This window comes from Zonotrichia albicollis, chromosome 27 (assembly GCF_047830755.1).
Source record: "Zonotrichia albicollis isolate bZonAlb1 chromosome 27, bZonAlb1.hap1, whole genome shotgun sequence".
Taxonomy (NCBI): domain Eukaryota; kingdom Metazoa; phylum Chordata; class Aves; order Passeriformes; family Passerellidae; genus Zonotrichia; species Zonotrichia albicollis.
The window spans coordinates 967,639-984,612 of record NC_133845.1 but is presented as its reverse complement, the minus strand read 5'-3'; the positions used below and the strand labels follow the sequence as shown (position 1 = coordinate 984,612).

Genomic DNA, 16,974 nt, shown 5'->3' with positions numbered 1-16,974 from the left:
TCTATTTACCCAGCCCCAGTCCCCACGGCAGCAGCTTCCCCACGTTTAATCAGCACGTAGGATGCTCACTTACTTTCGCACACACAAATAAGATTAGGAGCCAGCCCGGCCCCGTGCAGCAATAAAGCTCTCACGCTGACAAATGGGAGCCCTCCCCACTCCTGCCTAATGTGGCATTAGGGAAGTATTGTGAAATTCAACAGGAACTGCATCAAAGGCACTCAGCGGTGCTCCTCTAAGCCACTGTGTCACCGCTGAGCACCCCCCGAGCAGCCATCAGCAATCCTGGGGCCAGATGCTGCTGAATAAACTCACGCTGCCACCTGAACCAGCTCCCTTCCCTGCCTCAGAGAAACTGCAGAGTAAAAGGATGAGTGAAGGAGGGAGTGGGCTCCTCCCTGCCCTGCTCAACAAGAGCCAGCTGTGAACCCTGCCCAGGGGCAGAGGCTGAGCACTGGCAGGGTGAGCCCTGGTCATGCAGCTGTGCCAGGAGCTCACCTGCCCGAGGGGCTCATCTGCCCTTAGCACCCCCACACCTGCCCCTGGCACCCCCAAACCTGCCCGAGGGGCTCACCTGCCCCTGGCACCCCAGAGCTGCCCCCCTGGCACCCCAGAGCTGCCCCTGTTTGCAGTGAGCCCCAGGCCCCAGGCAGGCTGGGCAGAGCTCCTGGCCGTGGGGAGGGTGGCACCCCCAGCCCGTGATCCGCTCAGCACTGAGAATAGAAGGGCTCAAATCCTCTTTGCTGAGCACTGCAGGGCCTCGAGACAGGCCCAAAGAGAGGAGGGAGGAATGCCAGGTGGTTCCCCCAGAAGCAGGAGAAAGGGGATGCTTCATGGGACAGCAGGGCCCCAGCTGAGTCATGGAGCAGGTTTCCAGGGGAGCCGGGGTCTGCACAGACACATTGGGGTATAAATTCAGCCCTGCAGCACTGGCACCTTCACTGGCTGATGCTGCATACACTAACAAACATATCATCATCAAATACCCCTCAACAGTGTCACAGACAGATTTGGGGAAGGAGAAAGAGGCCAAGAAGAATGGGAAGGAGAAAGACACCAAGAAGGATGCAGGTACTGCAATGCCTGCTCTCCTGCTGCATCCACAGCCCCAGCCACGAGTTCCACTTGTTACTTGTGTTTATTGGGGTTTTTCCCTGCCTCCCGCCTGTGCCACACTCACCTTTCTCTCCAGAAAGTGAGTAGATGCTGTTGTGCCGGGAGTTCCTGCCTCTCTAGGAAGGTAGAGAAATAAAATAAAAGTTAGTTCTATCCCAGGCAGAGGCAGTGAGGGCAGTCCCTTTCAGGCCAGCCAGGAACCCTTCCACTCTCCATTCCCTTTAGGAAACTGCAACATGCTCACTGTTGCTCCCTTAAAGAGCACTGATTAATTCATCTGCATTTATGAAATGACCTCCAAGGAGAGACAGGAAACAGCTCTGCATCCAAACCCAGTGAGATGCTGCAGCCCACGGATGGATGTTGGCACAGGCTATCCTCACTGGATCTGCATTTCAAACCAGTAAGGAGACAGCCCCTACACCATGAACCTCCTGGGCTGCCAGGTCATCCAGGGGAAATTTCCATTTCTAAAAATAAGCTTGAATTTGTCTGCAAATGCCAGCTTACCCTGCCCTCCTGGCATTACATTTCCCCCTTGCCTAAACCTCCAGGGTGCCTGGCTAACAGCTGCCCCTGCAGCAGCACTGCCAGCACTGCCACCCCCTGAGCCAGCTGTACTGGCAGTGCCAACATCCCTCACCTGGCTGTCCTCGCAGTGCCAGCATCCCTCACCTCACCTGGCTGTACTGGCAGTGCCAGCATCCCTCACCTCACCTGGCTGTCCTGGCAGTGCCATCCTCCCTCCCCTCCCTGTGCCAGCTGTGCCAGCCTCCCTCACCTCGCTGTCCCGGCTGGTGCGGCGGCTCTGGGACACGCACTGGATCTGCCAGGGCAGGGGCTGGTACACCAGGTAGGGCAGGGGCTCCTCACGGAACAGGTTGGTCCCCAGCTGCACACGGGGAAGGTTTTCCAGCAGGGAGGAGCACAGGAGAGGAAGCGGAACAGAAAGAGCTGCTCAGGACCAGAGATCCCAGCCCTGCCCACCCATACTGAGCCCACAGTGCTCCCACCCTCCTGCCCAGGTGCTTTAGGAGCAGAACAGTGCCAGCATTGGTGCTTTAGGAGCACAGCAGCCATTCCCAGCAGGGCAGGCAGGAGCTGCTGCCCCCTCTGCCCACCCCAGGCAGGTGAGCACAGCACTGCAGCAATAGAAGCTCCCTCTGGGAGGACTCACCTGCCTGACCACCCTCACCACGAAGAACAGCGCTGTCATCAGGGTGCCCAGCATGGCCAGGGCTGGGGGGCTCTGCGAGCAGCACTCCAGCACCTCCAGCAGCAGCACTGAGCTCTGCCTCCTGGGCAGGCACAGGCCAAGCCCCTTAATGAGCTTACAGCCCTGCTCAGCCTGTGAAGTAATCAGGCCCTGCCCTTTTGCTCTCCTAATCGCAGAGTTTCTCCAACAGACAGCGCTGGCATTCCAGGAAAGGCAAATCCTCTGCTCCAGGAGCAGGGACAGACAGCCCAGGGCACACCTACTCCCTGGGGACCACCTCAGCAGGGTCACAGCCCCTCACACCCCAGCTGGGATTTGGGATGTCCCAGAACCTCCCTGAGCTGCTCAGCATTGGGGTGGGAGCCTTGTCCCCAGCAGTGCCTGCCTGGACACTGTGCTGCTTCTGGAGCTCCTACCCAGCTCTCCAGAGGGCAAAGACACATCAGGCACAGCAGCAACGGGGGCAAAAAAGCCTGGAGGTGGTTTGTTTTCTTTTTGAGGATGAAACTAACAGCCTCCACTTGTGCCCAAGCAGCTGATGCACACCCTGCTCCCCACCTGATGCACACCCTGTTCCCCCTGTGCCTCACCTGATGCACACCCCTCACCTGGATGCACACCCTGCTCCCCCTGTGCCTCCCCAGCTCCCACAGGCTGCTGGCAGGTGAGCAGAAGATGGGAGCAGGAGAAGAACACATCACCAAGCCTCCCTAGCTCCTGGTGAGCGTTACTCAGAGGTCCCACAGCACCCAGCACACTGCTGGGACAGTTCCTGGCTGCTCCCAGAGCCAGGAGAAAGCAGCAGCCCCAGCCAAGCTGCAGTGAGACATCGTTCACAGGTGCCAGGCTGCCAGAGCGATGCCTTGTTTGCGTTCTGTAGTTTTGCTTTTCAGCTTTCTTCTCTCTGCCTCTGCGTTTGCTACCCTGTCCAGACACTTAAAAGAATAATGGTAACAAAGCCCCAGCGAGTTAAGTGGTCTTGGGAACTGCCAGAAGTGACCTTGACAAGAAAAAACATGAGAGAGCCCAGAGACAGGGGGAGATGTGAGAGGTAAGTACAGCTGGGTACCCAGCTACAACAAAACACAGTGACAACCACCAGCATCATACAAAACAGGCTCATGTTGATTTAATTTATACAAAACCAGATACAGCTGCTATCCCGGCTTTTAACAGGAAAAAGGAGCACATTTCAAACCGAGTTATTGTTTAAAAAATGGCATTTCCCCGCACCATTAATGCATGCTGCTCCCAAAACACAGAATGGACTCAGTGATATGGCTTGGGCCACAGCAACCACAGCTGTGGTGTCTCCTCTAAAACCCCTGACTGGAAGTACTGCCCTGTGTCCTCTGAGTATGCAGTAAACTAAAAGCAAAATCCCTGCAGGAAGGGCTTTGTGCAATCCAGCAACAGAGGGGATATCTGTGCTTGGATCCCTCCTTTCCTAGGAAGGAATAAGGCTATTCATGAGCAATTACAAAAACTCTAGAAAAACAGCAAGGAAAAATAAAATAAATACATTCTTAAGAGAGTTTCAAAATGGTGTTCATCAAAAATATATTTCCATATTTGTATTTGCATGTAAACATGCCCGTGCCAGGCTCAGGGTGCGTGCAGGGAGCACAGCAGGGCACCCTCACGCAGCCCGGGGGCTCTCACAGCACAGGGATGTGGGGCAGCAGCTCCAGAGCCTCCCCCAGCAGCTGTGTCAGGAGAAAGGCTTTGAAGATGGCTCCTCACAGATGGGCTCCTTGCAGCGCAGCGTCCTCGGCAGCCTGACGGGCGAGCGGCTCCGCAGCTTCTTAAAGCATCAAATATTCACAGTCAGCTCAGAGCAAATACTGACAAACAACCAAACAGCACGTGCCCTGAAAGCCTGGCTCCTCCCCTCCCAGCCCCAAGCATCCCTGCTGGCTGGGACACCCTCTGCATGTGTCCCAGGGGAACGTGGTGAGCAGAGCCAGGAGCTGCCCATCCCAACTCCTCAGCCACCTCCCACAGCCCTGATCCCCATGGATCTGCTGCAGGAGCAGCAATTCCGGGGCAAAAAAAGCAATTCTGGGCTCCAGCATTCATGGCAGGGGCTCCCACATGTGCATGAAGGCGATCCCAGCTGCTGAGCTGGATCCCTCTCCCACCAAGGGATGGATGGAGGGACCATGGAGGATGCCCAGCACCCACAGGAGCTCCTCCCTGTGTCCTGCCACCATCCTGCTGCTCCTGCTGCCATCAGGGGACACAGCACCAGCAGCTGCAGACCCTGCCATGTCCTGCCACCATCCTGCTCCTGCTGCCATCACAGGGATGGAGCTGCTTTGTTTCACAGACCCTCCCCGTGTCCATATTTTTAAATCCTTCCATATTAAAAAATATTTAAAAACTATTTAAAATAGTTTAAAAACTTGTTCAAAAACTATTTAAAATATTTTAAAAATATTTTTTAAAACTATTCCATAGTTTTTTTTTTAAACTTCCATATTTTTAAATGAGCCTCACAGGCTCACCTCTCTGCTCCTGCTGCCATCACAGGACAGAATTGCAGCAGCTGCTTTGCTGCCCAGCTCTGGCCAGCCTGGCATGAGAGGAGCAGGGAGGGCTCCTCCAGACCTGCCACTCTTGGCTCAGCTCCCACATCTCCCACCCCAAACAAGCAGAAATTCCCCAGGAGCCAGCACGTGCCATTCCCTGATTTTTCCCCCATCCTGCTGCTCCCAAGTGCCAGGGGCCGCTTGGCACTGCCCAGGTGCCACCAAGCACTGCTGGGCATGGGGCAGGCTCGTTCCCTGACCCATTTCCTCCAGCAGGGCCCCAGCTGGATGCACATCCTCCCGCTTGACCAGTTAACTTCAATCCTCTGTGATTCACAGCCCTGCCCTGTCATTGCTGGAATACCAATGAGGGCAGTGTTGATTTATTGAAGCCCTGATATGTCACTGCTGGATTAAACAGTCTATAAAGCATATTTGGACACATTACAGGATTAGAAGAACCCGCCTGGGAAGTTCTATTTGCCCCTTCCTCCAATCTCTTGCAGAAACACCCAGTTTCAAGGACGTGGCCACAGACACAGTGGAGGTGCCAGGTGGGGATCCCAAAAGCCCAGCCCATGGTGGGGAGCCTGCCCAGGCCCCCAGCCCACCCTCCCTGCAGAGGAGAAGCCCACCTGTCAGTAGTGGTACACCTTGATCTCTCTGTTCTCATCCAGCCCCAGCTGCAGGAGGCTGGGGCTGCTGCCCGGGGGCTGCTGTGCCCGTGGGGAGAGAGCTCTGGCAGCTGGGTGAAGGAAAATCCTGGCTCACAGCAGGGCCAGCCCAGCCAGGACAGGTACTGAGCCAGCCCAGAGCACACAGGCCGTGCTCCATCCCAGGCAAAGGGAATTAGGGGGGGATCAGGGAATTCAGAGGCGCACCGCGCTCAGGGCAGCAGGGAGCTGTGCTGCTGATATCAGTGTACACTGAGGAGACACCCAGAGCCCCAGCACAGCATCCCTGGGAGCATCCCCGGTCACTGCACAGACAGGTATTGCTGCCTGCATCCAGCCCTGTGCTACAGGATTCCTCAAACCAGAGCTGGAGAGAGCCCAGCCCTCCCTGCCCCACCACGGCCCAGCCACACATCTCCAGGTGCCCTCACCTCCTCCAGGTGCCCTCACCTCCTCCAGGTGCCCTCACCTCCTCCAGGCTGCCCAGCAGGCCCTGCCCATGCCAAGGGCTCCATCCATGGCACCAGAAGCAGCCCTGCAAAGCCAGACCCCCTTCTTGCCCACCTCACCCTCCACTCTGCACTGTTTAAACCCATATTTTTAAATCCTCACATGCCCTGCCCAAACTGCTCCTCTGTGGCTGAGTAGCATCACTGAACACCATCACAACACAGGGAAAGGAAGTGAAACTTCCATATTTTCAAATCCTCACATTCCCAGCTCCAACTGCTCCTCTATGGCTGAGCAGCATCACTGGAGAGCATCACAACACAACACAGGGAAAGGAAGGGAAACTCCCTCACTCAGGTGCAGCCCAGACAGCAGCACTCAGATCACTCCTGCTCCATCTGCCAAACACCCCTGCAGCACCAGGCACTGCAACAGAGGGCAAGGCCTCGAAATTGCTGCTCAGTTCTTCATTTCACACCCCTCCTGCCACCCTCCTCCCACCTCCTGCAGGAAGCAGGAATGCAACTCAAGACCAGAGCCAGGTAAAAGATACACTTTGGAATCCTTCTTGAAGCCTTTCAGCCATTTCTTGTTGCTCTCAATCATCCCCTCAATATTCCTTGTCTCGGGCTCACTGAATTTGGAGTGCTGGAAGAGCCTGATTTGTTCACTGTGGCAGAGAGAGAGAGGGTAAGTGTGGAAAAAAGAGGGCTGGGAAGAAATTATCCCAGAGATGAGAAAGTGATGGGCTGCTGAAGGAAAAAACACCTCCTCTAATATATCTACTGATAATTCACCTTTTCTCCTTAATAAATAGTTCACAGTAATTACCAAATTGTAATCTACTGGTTATGTGAGGAGTGACCAATAATGAGTGCAGAGAAACAAAGCAGCACAGGGGAATTCAAGGGAAAAGTCCTTACTCTGCAGGGACATAGCCCAGCTTGGTGTCCAGGGGCACAGGAGTCCCACCGAGCCACGAGAACCCACCTGCAAAACAGACATGAAACAAAATCCACATTTCTGCAAGACAGACATGAAACACAGAGCCCTAAAAATACACATTTCTGCAAAAACAGACATGAAACACAGAGCCCAAAAATCCACATTTCTGCAAGACAGACGTGAAACACAGAGCCCAAAAATCCACATTTCTGCCTCCCAAACAGACATGAAACACAGAGCCCACAAAATCCACATTTCTGCAAGACAGATGTGAAACACAGAGCCCAAAAATCCACATTTCTGCCTGGGTGTGCTCTCCTGCCCCACAAGGACACCAAGAACACAGATGGAGACCCCTGGTGCCACAGGGGACAGGGCTGGCTCCTCCTTTGCTGCTCCTTTGGTTATTAAAGAGCAGGAGGACAGGATCAGCCCCATGCTGCACTTCTGGAGGGAGCTGCTCATCCCTTATCCCCTTAGCACCCTTCCTAAGCAGCACCAGTGCTCCCCAGCCCTGGAAGCCTGAGACAAAACCAGCAAAGCAGGTGGGGTGAGGCCAGGAGACTCACCTGGGAAATACCTGTGCCATTTCTCTGCCAGCATGCTGTCCACTGACTGCCCTGGCATGGGGTAACTGGAGCTGGCCCTGCTGCCCCGGCCCCACTGGTGCAGGGGGGACACCCTGGGGGGGTTCCCCAGGGAGCTGCTGCCCCCCAGGCCGGCCAAGGAGGGGTGGCTGGGGAGGGGGATGCCCTGGTGGGGCGTGGAGGTGAGCAGGGGGGGCTGCTGCTGGCTCAGGGAGTCCAGGAGCCCCAGGACCCCGCTGAGCTCGCTGGTGATGCTCTGCACCGAGTCCCTCAGGTGCTGGATCTTGTCCTGCTGCAGCACGGGCCACACATCCACCCTCAGGTCAGCTGGAGGGAGAAAGGGGAAGGAAGGGATCAGAGAGCAGCCCTGACAGGAGCAGCCCGTGTGCAAGGAACCAGCCCTGCTGCCTGCCTGCCCTTCCTCCCCCAGCACCACTCCAGGCAAGCACAGCCCGAGAGAAAGCAGAGCAGCACAGAGGGAGTGGCAGCAGCTTCTCCTGCCATGGTGGGAGAAAGGGGAAGCCCAGAGTCCTGCAGAAGAGCAATAGAGATCTGCAGGATCAGAGGGAAACCAGAGAGCTTTTATAATTCACAGAGATCTAACAGGCAGGTTCACCCACAGATCCCATCCCTCTTATCGGCCACTAAGGCAGGAAATGAGTTTTGCAACCAGGGGTGGGACACAGAGCAGTGCCAGACCTGCCCTGGACACAGCAGACAGGTGAGAGGGAAAGGCAGAGCAGGCCTGCAGCCTCCCATGCTGGGCACTTACACCTGGGCTGGCCCAGGTTCACACTGGCCGTGCTGTTTGTGTCCTCAGAGGAGCTCAGATCAAACGTCACCACCTTCCTGCACGCAGAGCTCTTCAGCGTGTCCTCATCTGAGAGCTGCTCAGGAGCAGGAAAACAAAGCCAGTAAAAGCTGCTGCATCATCCCTGGAACACAAAAGCCACTGGAAATCTGCCTGCAGAGCTGGGCTGCAGTCAGGAACAGGTCAAGTGAAGGCAAACTCATCTCCAGCCCCTGACAGCACAGCCTGACTGCCCAGAGACTGCTCTGGCTCTCAGGGTGCAGAGGCCAAAGGCAGCACCACGTGAAGCAGGAGGCTGTGCTGTAAATAACCCCACAGCTCCTGCAGGCCTGGGCTCTCTGTGCCAAGGGCAGCAGTTTGACCAGCAAAGCTCTGGTTCTGCTGCAGCTGCTGCTGCCCTGCCTGAGGCTCATGGCAGAGCCAAAGGCTGCAAGGTTTGCTCTGGTCAGGAGAGCAGGCTCCATCCCAGCTCACAGGAGGTGACCTGCCCATTTTCTCCAGGCTCAATCCATGCAGCCTTTCCAAGCTGCAGCCACACACTCAGCAGCCTCCGGTGCTCTCACACAGAATGGATCCACAATCCAGCTCTGCTGCCAGCACCAGGAGAGTTTACCTCCTCCAGCAGCGAGCACTCCAGCTGGCTGAGCTTCTCCTCCTTCTTCTTCAGCAGCACCTGTCCTTTGTGCATGGCTGACTTCATCTTGTCCAGCTCCTTTGCCTCCTGCACAGACCAATGCCAAGGAGGGAAATCAAACAGCAATGACTGAAATAATCCCTGCCAGCAGCTGGGGTGAGTGCCACCACCTCACTCTGCTCAGCACTGCTGCAGTGAAATCCCTCCAAGCCCAACAGAGTGTGGGAAGGGGTGTGCACATCACAGTGAGCACATGGCTCAGAGCAGGCTCAGCCCGAGGAAAAGGAGCTTTCACCTCCAAACCGTCATCCAAGAGAGTCCTCAAGCCCACACCAAAAGAGTCCCCAAACCCTCATCCAAGAGGGTCCCCAAGTCCCCATCCAAGAGGGATCCCAAGCCCAGGGTCACCAAACCCACAGCAAGAGGGTCCCCAAGCCCAGGGTCCCCAAGCCCCCATCCAAAAGGGTCCCCAAGCCCTCACCAAGAGGGTCCCCAAGCCCAGCGTCCCCAAGCCCAGGGTCCCCCAGCCCACCCCAGCGCCAGGAGCTGATGCCAGGGCTGCAGGCGCTCTGTGACCCCCAACACCCAGGCTCGGGCAGTGCCCAGGGCTCACCTCCTGCAGGTTCTGGCGCACTCCCTGCAGGAGCTGGGAGCTGTGGGGACCCTGCTCGGCCCCCTGGGCCCTGTGCAGGTGCTGGTGCCACTGCAGGCTGGCAGCCCTGAGCGCCGATTGGCGCCGGCGCAGGGAGCGGCTCTGGCGCTGCAGGAACTCCTTGGCGCTGCGCAGGGACTGCCCCTCGGCCGAGAGGAAGCTCTGCACTCTGGGGGGAAAGGAGGGCTGTGCTGGCTCCCTGTGCTGCTGCCCTGCTCACACAGCAGCCCCAAACGGGCTCAGTGCCTGCTGGGCACACCCAGCACAGAGCAGGAGCTCTCCCGGCACGGGATCTCACCGGTCCAGCTGCAGCTCGCTCTCCTCGGGGCTCTGGGAGGCTGGGGAAGGCTCTCTGGATGAGTGCTGGGGGTGACACATTGCAAAAACCAAATGTTTATGGGGGAAACAGAGGGCCAGGCCCCTAAGGATCCACTGACATCACCATGGCACTGCCCAGATCGAGCACAGCACCAGGGATGCTCCTGATGTGGCTCTTGAGGGAAACAAAGGCATTTCTGTCCCTGCTTTTGATCTGAGTACCCCACACTCCTCTCCACCCACTAATAATAGACAGACATCTGCAAATACTACTGAACACACCAGCAAAGAGAAATCCATCTCTGCACCTCAAATGGTTTCAAACAGGAGGAACAAATGCTGGGATTTTCAAGGGAGTTTCAGCCTCAGATCTCGCAAGGCAAACACCTTCACAGGCTGCTTTACTCACAGCTTGAGGAGCTTCTCTCAGGTCTTCAACACAGAGCTCAGCTTTCTTTCTTGGAGATTCCACACTTTCTTCTGCCTCCAGTTCTTTCAGAGCCTCCTGCTTGCTCCTGATTGCTTCCTCCAGCTCTCTGCCACAGGAAAAAGCAGCAGCAGAGGCGCTTGATTAGCCTGCACTGGTGTCCACAGTGAGCTCCAGATTCCAGCAGGGAAAGGGCCACAGGGCTGGCAACACCAGGGCTGGGCAGAGAAACTGCTTCCCACCCCTCCTGAGCAGCTCAGCCCCCTCAGGAAAACCTCTTTGCATTTCAGTGCCCCTCTCACAGCCCCTCATTAACCACCCAAGGCAGGAGTGGAGGAGGCAAACCTGACCTGCAGAGGTGAAGGAGCAAATTGAAATTCACACCCTGAGTTAATGAAAAATCCAGAACCAGCCCCCAGCAACTCTGTGCCCCCATGGGCACCTGAGGATTATTCTAAAGGAACATGGCCCAGCACAGAGCTCAGAGGTCGGGGAGAGGCCCAGGTTAGGGTGGGGAGGTTTGCCAGGGGCACAGGGCAGATTTTGGGGTATCAGAGGCAATTCCTCACACGCACCCAATGCGTTTGTGCAGCCTCTGGCTGCGGCTCTGCAGCAGATCCACCTGGGCCTCCAGCTCGGCCTTCTGGTCCTGCAGCTCCTGCAGGGTCCTGCGCAGCTGCCGCAGGGACTCCAGCAGGCTGCAGTGCTCCTTCCTGCTCTCCTCCAGGCGCAGCTGAGAGGCCAGAGCAGCCTCCTGGGAGAAACACAGGACATCCCTTTTCACCCTGGCTTTTTAACATTTTCTAAGCCTTCTGATGTTGACATTCTTGTAGTGAACTTTCTCACGCGCTTTCTGTAAATAACTCATTGTTTTGCATTCCTTTATAGAAGAAGAAAAAGTTGATGGACTGTTGGTTTGACCAGTGTCATTGGAGAGGTGGCACTGCCACCTTCCAATCTGCTGTCACTTTTAGAAAACTATAAATGTTAGAGTCAGAAAATAAACTTCCCTTTTTTCCTTCACCTTGAGAACAGCGGTGTGCACTTGTGTTCTTTCGTGTCCTGTAGTGACAATCCCTCACAGTCATTGCCCCAAGAGCCAAACAAGGGGCACACAGCTCACGGGGTCCCAGAGCTACACAGCCACACACCAATCCTGAGAGAACAGGACTGTTCTCTTTGGGGAGCTCAGAATGACCCACCACCCAGCACAGTGCTTCCCTAAAGCCCCAGTCCTGTGCCCTCAGCCCAGAGCAGCACAGCCCCTCTCGAGCCCAGGTGTCCGTACGTCTCTCTCCAGCTGCATCCGTCCGTCCTCATCCAGCAGCAGCTGCCTCCTCCTCTGCAGGGACTCCTCCTGTCACAGGGGAAGGGCAGGGCAGTGTCAGAGCCAGGGCACTGCTGATGCTGAGCAGCACCTCAGCCCTGAGTCTCACAACCATTCCAAAACAGGAGAGTTGCCAGGTGTGCTTCAGGACCCCTCTCACTGCCCCCAAAGCACTGAGCAAACCCAGAGCTCAGACCTGCTCAGCAAACACCAGCAAATGGTCAGCCCTGCTCTGACTGGTGGCAAAGCTTCACCTCTCAGTGGGATGGCAGCAGAAGCCATGGCTGAGCTTTCCTGAGCAGCTCCCATGAGGAACCAGCCCAAGGACTGGCACAGGTCGGGGGAGCTCTGTGAGGACTCACCTGGCTCTGGAGCTGCTCTGATCTGGCCTGGATGTTCTTCATGCGGATCTCGAGCTCGTTCTCTGAATCTTGGAGCTTTCTTTCCTGCACAGGGAGCTGAGTTAAAGAGAAAGGCATAGGCTCCCCCCTCACCAGTAAAACACAAGCTGGGAAGTGTGACCTGCCACTCGTGTCCGTCACTCTGTGCTGGTGACAGACAGGGGGACAGGGTGGGGAGGCTCCAGGGCACCCCGAGGAGCCCCAGGGCCCAGAGGCAGGGCCTGCTGCTCACCTTCTCCCTGTGCCTCTGCTGCAGGGCCGCCAGCCGCCCCTCCAGCTCCGCCTGCAGCCGCTGCAGCTCGGTGTCGTGGAGCTGCCGCAGCCGCGCGGCCTCGCTGCGCAGCCCCTCCAGCAGCTCCGACCTCTGCCGGCGCTCCTGCCAGCCCAGGGGGCAGGGGAACACCTCTGTGAGGCACAGGGACCCCCAGCAATGCAGCACGGACAGGCAGGGATCACCAGAAATGCAGCATGGACACAAAGGGATCCCCAGAAATGCAGCACGGACATGCAAAGATCTCCAATGCAGCACGGACAGGCAGGGATCACCAGAAATACAGCACGGACAGGCAGGGATCACCAGAAATACAGCACGGACGTGCAGGGATCTCCAGCATGGACACACAGGGATCTCCAGAAATACAGCACGGACAGGCAGGGATCACCAGCAATGCAGCACGGATAGGCAGGGATCCCCGGAAATGCAGCATGGACAGGGAGGGATCCCCAGAAATGCAGTATGGACATGCAGGGATCTCCAGAAATGCAGCATGGACATGCAGGGATCCCCAGAAATACAGCATGGACATGCAGGGATCCCCAGAAATGCAGCATGGACACAAAGGGATCTCCAGAAATATAGCATGGACACACAGGGATCTCCAGAAATGCAGCATGGACATGCAGGGATCCCCAGAAATGCAGCATGGACACAAAGGGATCTCCAGCTGGACACACAGCACCCAGTGCAAGTGCAGCCCCCCAGGCAGTACCTCCTCCTCAAAGTGCTGCTGGATCCGCTCCAGGGCCTCCCTGTGCTCCTCTCTCATCCTCTCCATCCTCCTCTCGTGCTCCTTCTCCACCTCCCGCCGTCTGTCGCCCATCAGCTCGCTGAGCTGCAGGAGGGGCAGGGAAAGGGGCTCCCCTGAACTGCAGCACTGCACCAGAGTGGGGTCCCCAAAACCAGCCCCCCACCCAGCCCAGCGCACAGCGGGATCAGTGTCACAGACAGCTTCTATGGAAAATCCTTTCCTCAGGAGTTTTCCTCCTGAGAAACTGAGGGGCCTCAGGAACAAAATGCAAACAATGGGTATCTGCTGCTGTGGAATGCAACAGGTGCATCTGGGATTGGTCTCATGTGATTGTTTCTAATTAATGATCAATCACAATCTGGCTGTCCAGACTGTCTCTGTCAATCACAAGTCTTTGTTATCATTTCTTCTTTTTCTATTCTTAGCTAGCCTTCTGATGAAATCCTTTCTTCTATTATTTTAGTATAGTTTTAATATAATGTATATCATAAAATAATAAATCAGCCTTCTGAAACATGGAGTCATATCCTCATCTCTTCCCTCATCCTCAGACCCCTGTGAACACGGTCACAGCATCAGGGACTGTGTCCTGGGGTGCACAAAGCCTTCACCCCATTGAGGTGAGATGCTGGGAGATGTCCTGCCCCCCAAGGCAGGGATGTGGGCACCCAGAGCTCTCCCCACACCTGAAAACGTGAAGAACCCTCAGCACAGAGCCACCACTCACCTCACGCTCGTATTCCTTCACTTTTAGGGCTTTTTCCTGCACTTTCTGGTCTGCCCTCTGCAGCTCCTCACGTAGCTGGGCCTCCTGGCTGCTCTGTGCCTCTGCCAGCTGGGCCTGCAGGCTGGCAATGACCTGGCAGGAAAGGCACCCACAGAGACTCCTCAGCCTCTGCACAGGATCCATGCCATGCCCTCCCCAGCCCCACCAGCCCTGCCTGCAGCTGAGCCAGACCAGAAACACAGCCAGAGAGGGGGGAAAAAACTAATGCCACCCTCCCTGGCCACCTCTGGTGACAGCATGAGGGGAAAAATAAAAGCCAGCCATTGACATTCTGAGGACACCATCCTCACCTCACGGTGCTTCTCCTCGGCTGCAGCCCTCAGCTGCTGGAGCTCCCTGGCACTCTGTTCCTCCAGCTCCTCTGCTGCCTGCAGAAACACGAGCACAACAGTCTGCTGGGAAAGCTCTGAGTGTGGGGATGAGGTGCATTTGCAATTAAACCCTGTCCAAAAGCACCAAAAGGCACAGCAGTGACCTCCCCTCCCTCCAAACGGGATCACTGCAGGTGCCTTCACTCCCTCTGTGCTTTCCCTCCATGGTTCTCCATGAATCCCTGTCATGCTGGGCTGCAGGGACTGGAAATGCCCAACCAAGGGGCTGCCCAGGTCCCTGCAGGGCTGAACCAGCAGCCAGAGAGGGGCTGGCAGCTGATAAAGGCTCAGCTCAGTTCTGATCCGATAACAGGGCTGGGGACACACACAGCGATCCTCACCTTGTCTTCAGATGCAGAGTGGCCATTGCAGTAATTGTTAGTTAATCAATAACAACTGGGGAGCCCTCCTGCCCACCTCCCTGTGCCCCCAACAGCCCTGGCACCTGCCCTAAGAGAGCTGTCCCCAAACCCTGCAGGTGTGAGTTAACCCCACACCTGGCACTGCCCTGCCAGCCAGGAATGGCTCAGCCTGGCCATAAGGATCTCACCTTCTTCTTCTCCCTGTCCAGCCTGTCCCTGAGCTGGCTCAGGAACTCCTCCTGCTCCTGCTCCAGCTCACCCATCTCCTTCTGCTGGGCCTCCTCTGCTGCCAGCCTCATCTCCTCCAGGGCAAGCTGCTGCTGCCTCTGCAGCCTCTCCTGCTCCAGCAGCTGCTGGGACTGCCACTCGTCCCTGAGCTGCTGCAGCCTGGCCTCCTGCTCGGCCCTGCTGGGTGTGGGACAGAGCACAGGCATGGGATCCATGCAGGGGGCTCAGCCCTGCTGCATTTGTGCCCACCCTGCCCTCCCAAAGCAGCCCTGCACAGCCCAGGAGGGGCAGCAGAACCTCCCACCTCATCCTCTGCTCCTCTGCCTCCAGCTCTGAGGCCATTTGGGCTCGCAGCTCCTCCAGCCTCTGGGCTTTTTCCTCTCTGAGCAGCAGCTCTTGCTCTTCCTGCTCAGGCTTTGCTAAATCTTCTTCTGGAGCGCTGACAGAAAATAAAACCAAAGGAAATGGGTTCAGTATCCCCCAGTCCCCTGTCCAAGGGCTCCAGCTCAGCTGGGGTGACCATTAAATCCCCCCACACCTGCAGGACCTGCTGCTGGCACAGGAGATGCAGCCCCAGCACCAGCCCTGAGCAGTGTGGGTTTAAAACTTGCTATCTCATCACAGTTTACACTTCTTTTGGGGATTTTTGGGTTTTTTTTGCAGGTGAGTGAAATCCACTCTCACTAAATGCATGCAGGCTCCCAGGCAAGATACCTGGATGCATTAGCACATCTGGAAGCTCCACATTTCCATATTATACCCTTTTGCTACACGTTTTTTTTCCCCTCCAGGTGCCATTTCTGCATCTTCCTGATGAGCCCTGACCCAATGCCTGTCCTTCCTCCTCCTCCTCCCTGAGAGCCCTGATCCTGCTCCTTCCCCAGCTCTGCCCCATTCCCAGTGGTGCCTACAGCAGCACTGAAATCCCCCTTGGAAAGGCTTGCAGGAGATGGAGTAAAAAAGGAAAGTACCTGAGGGGCTTTTCTTTTTGCTGATGAAGCTTTTCAGCTTCCTCCTCCTCCTCCTCCTGCCTCATCTCCTCCTGGAATCGCTGGGTTTTCTCCTCCTTTGCTGGAAATAAATGTATTTCCTCTTGCTCCAGCTCTGTCTCCACCTCCCTGACGATTTCCTCCAGGGATTCATCGGGAGGCTGGCTCAAGGACTGCTCCATGTCCTTCTCAGGTTCCCTACCAAAGACAAAGAGCTCCTTTGGCAAAAGGGTGACAGAAAATGAGAAACATAAAAGGAGCAGTGACCTCCACCACAGAGCATCAACCCCAAACCAACAATCTCAGAGCCACCTACTCCAAAAGCTTCACTGCTGACCCCAGGTGGACCCTGAGGATCACTGGTGGCTCCAGAGAATCTCCAGCTGATCAATGAGCCCAGCTGCACCCCAGGCCCAAATAACTCCGGTTTTGGCCCACCCAAAATAAAATCTGACAATAAAATCTGGCTTGGTGAAAAGCCCTGGCCAGGCTGCCAGGCACAGGAGCAGATCCATCAGTACCTGCTCCCAAGGTATCCCTCCCAGCCCAGGGATTGCTGCTGCTCATGGACCAGGTATCCTTCTGCAATTGCAGCCTGAAGTGTGCTGGGAATTTGCCAGCTCCAGGCAACAGAAAGCCCTCAGCACTCCAAAAACCCAAACCCAATCTGGTCCTAATTAAGTATTTTTCAGAGAGACAGCAGCAAAATTTTAAGCTGAAGGGGAAGGAGGGGAAAATCAAGATTAGTCTAGGAAGGAAGACTTTTGTTCTTTGCTAGTGAACAAAGCAAGAAGGTCTCCCCACGCTGTGAGACTGGCAGGGCAAGGCAGAGGGATCCTGCCAGGAACCAGGGAAATAACAGCCCCAGCTCCTCAGCCTCAGTCAGGAGAGAAAAGGTCATTTCTGCAGCCATTAGCACAAAGAGCAAGGCACAGCAAAGTGTCTGAGGGGGCTCTGGAACAATCCCCCTTCGTGGAGCCCCCCTTGCACCAGGTGTCCTTCACCAGGCTGCTCTGCAGAGCCATTCAGCCCCTTCCACCTGGGCATCACCTTGTTCCTCTGCCCCAGATTGTGCTGCACAGGAGCCCCAGCACACACACACACACACAGAGACATTTAC

The 16,974-nt window shown here is 56.2% G+C and overlaps 1 protein-coding gene across 12 annotated transcripts in view; it reads right to left on the bottom strand.

The window, feature by feature from the left end:
• Positions 1 to 3,441: 3,441 nt before the first annotated feature.
• Positions 3,442 to 16,974, bottom strand: part of CEP164 (centrosomal protein 164) — a 27,770-nt gene continuing 14,237 nt past the window's right edge. For 2 of the 12 annotated variants that reach the window (XM_074527784.1, XM_074527788.1), the window contains 20 exons: positions 15,837 to 16,052; positions 15,170 to 15,304; positions 14,826 to 15,045; positions 14,195 to 14,272; positions 13,845 to 13,976; positions 13,079 to 13,201; positions 12,322 to 12,465; positions 12,051 to 12,134; positions 11,650 to 11,718; positions 10,937 to 11,115; positions 10,344 to 10,470; positions 9,915 to 9,979; positions 9,578 to 9,785; positions 8,944 to 9,051; positions 8,292 to 8,406; positions 7,502 to 7,846; positions 6,911 to 6,977; positions 6,541 to 6,657; positions 5,499 to 5,601; positions 3,442 to 4,136 (listed from right to left, as the gene is read on the bottom strand). In XM_074527784.1, coding sequence (XP_074383885.1) covers positions 5,502 to 5,601; positions 6,541 to 6,657; positions 6,911 to 6,977; positions 7,502 to 7,846; positions 8,292 to 8,406; positions 8,944 to 9,051; positions 9,578 to 9,785; positions 9,915 to 9,979; positions 10,344 to 10,470; positions 10,937 to 11,115; positions 11,650 to 11,718; positions 12,051 to 12,134; positions 12,322 to 12,465; positions 13,079 to 13,201; positions 13,845 to 13,976; positions 14,195 to 14,272; positions 14,826 to 15,045; positions 15,170 to 15,304; positions 15,837 to 16,052 — 2,632 coding nt within the window. In that variant the 3' untranslated portion in view covers positions 3,442 to 4,136; positions 5,499 to 5,501. Of the gene's footprint in view, positions 4,177 to 5,498; positions 5,602 to 6,540; positions 6,658 to 6,910; positions 6,978 to 7,501; positions 7,847 to 8,291; positions 8,407 to 8,943; positions 9,052 to 9,577; positions 9,786 to 9,914; positions 9,980 to 10,343; positions 10,471 to 10,936; positions 11,116 to 11,649; positions 11,719 to 12,050; positions 12,135 to 12,321; positions 12,466 to 13,078; positions 13,202 to 13,844; positions 13,977 to 14,194; positions 14,273 to 14,825; positions 15,046 to 15,169; positions 15,305 to 15,836; positions 16,053 to 16,974 lie in introns of all 12 variants that reach the window. The other 10 variants (XM_074527781.1, XM_074527786.1, XM_074527783.1 and 7 more) reach the window with 9 other exon arrangements.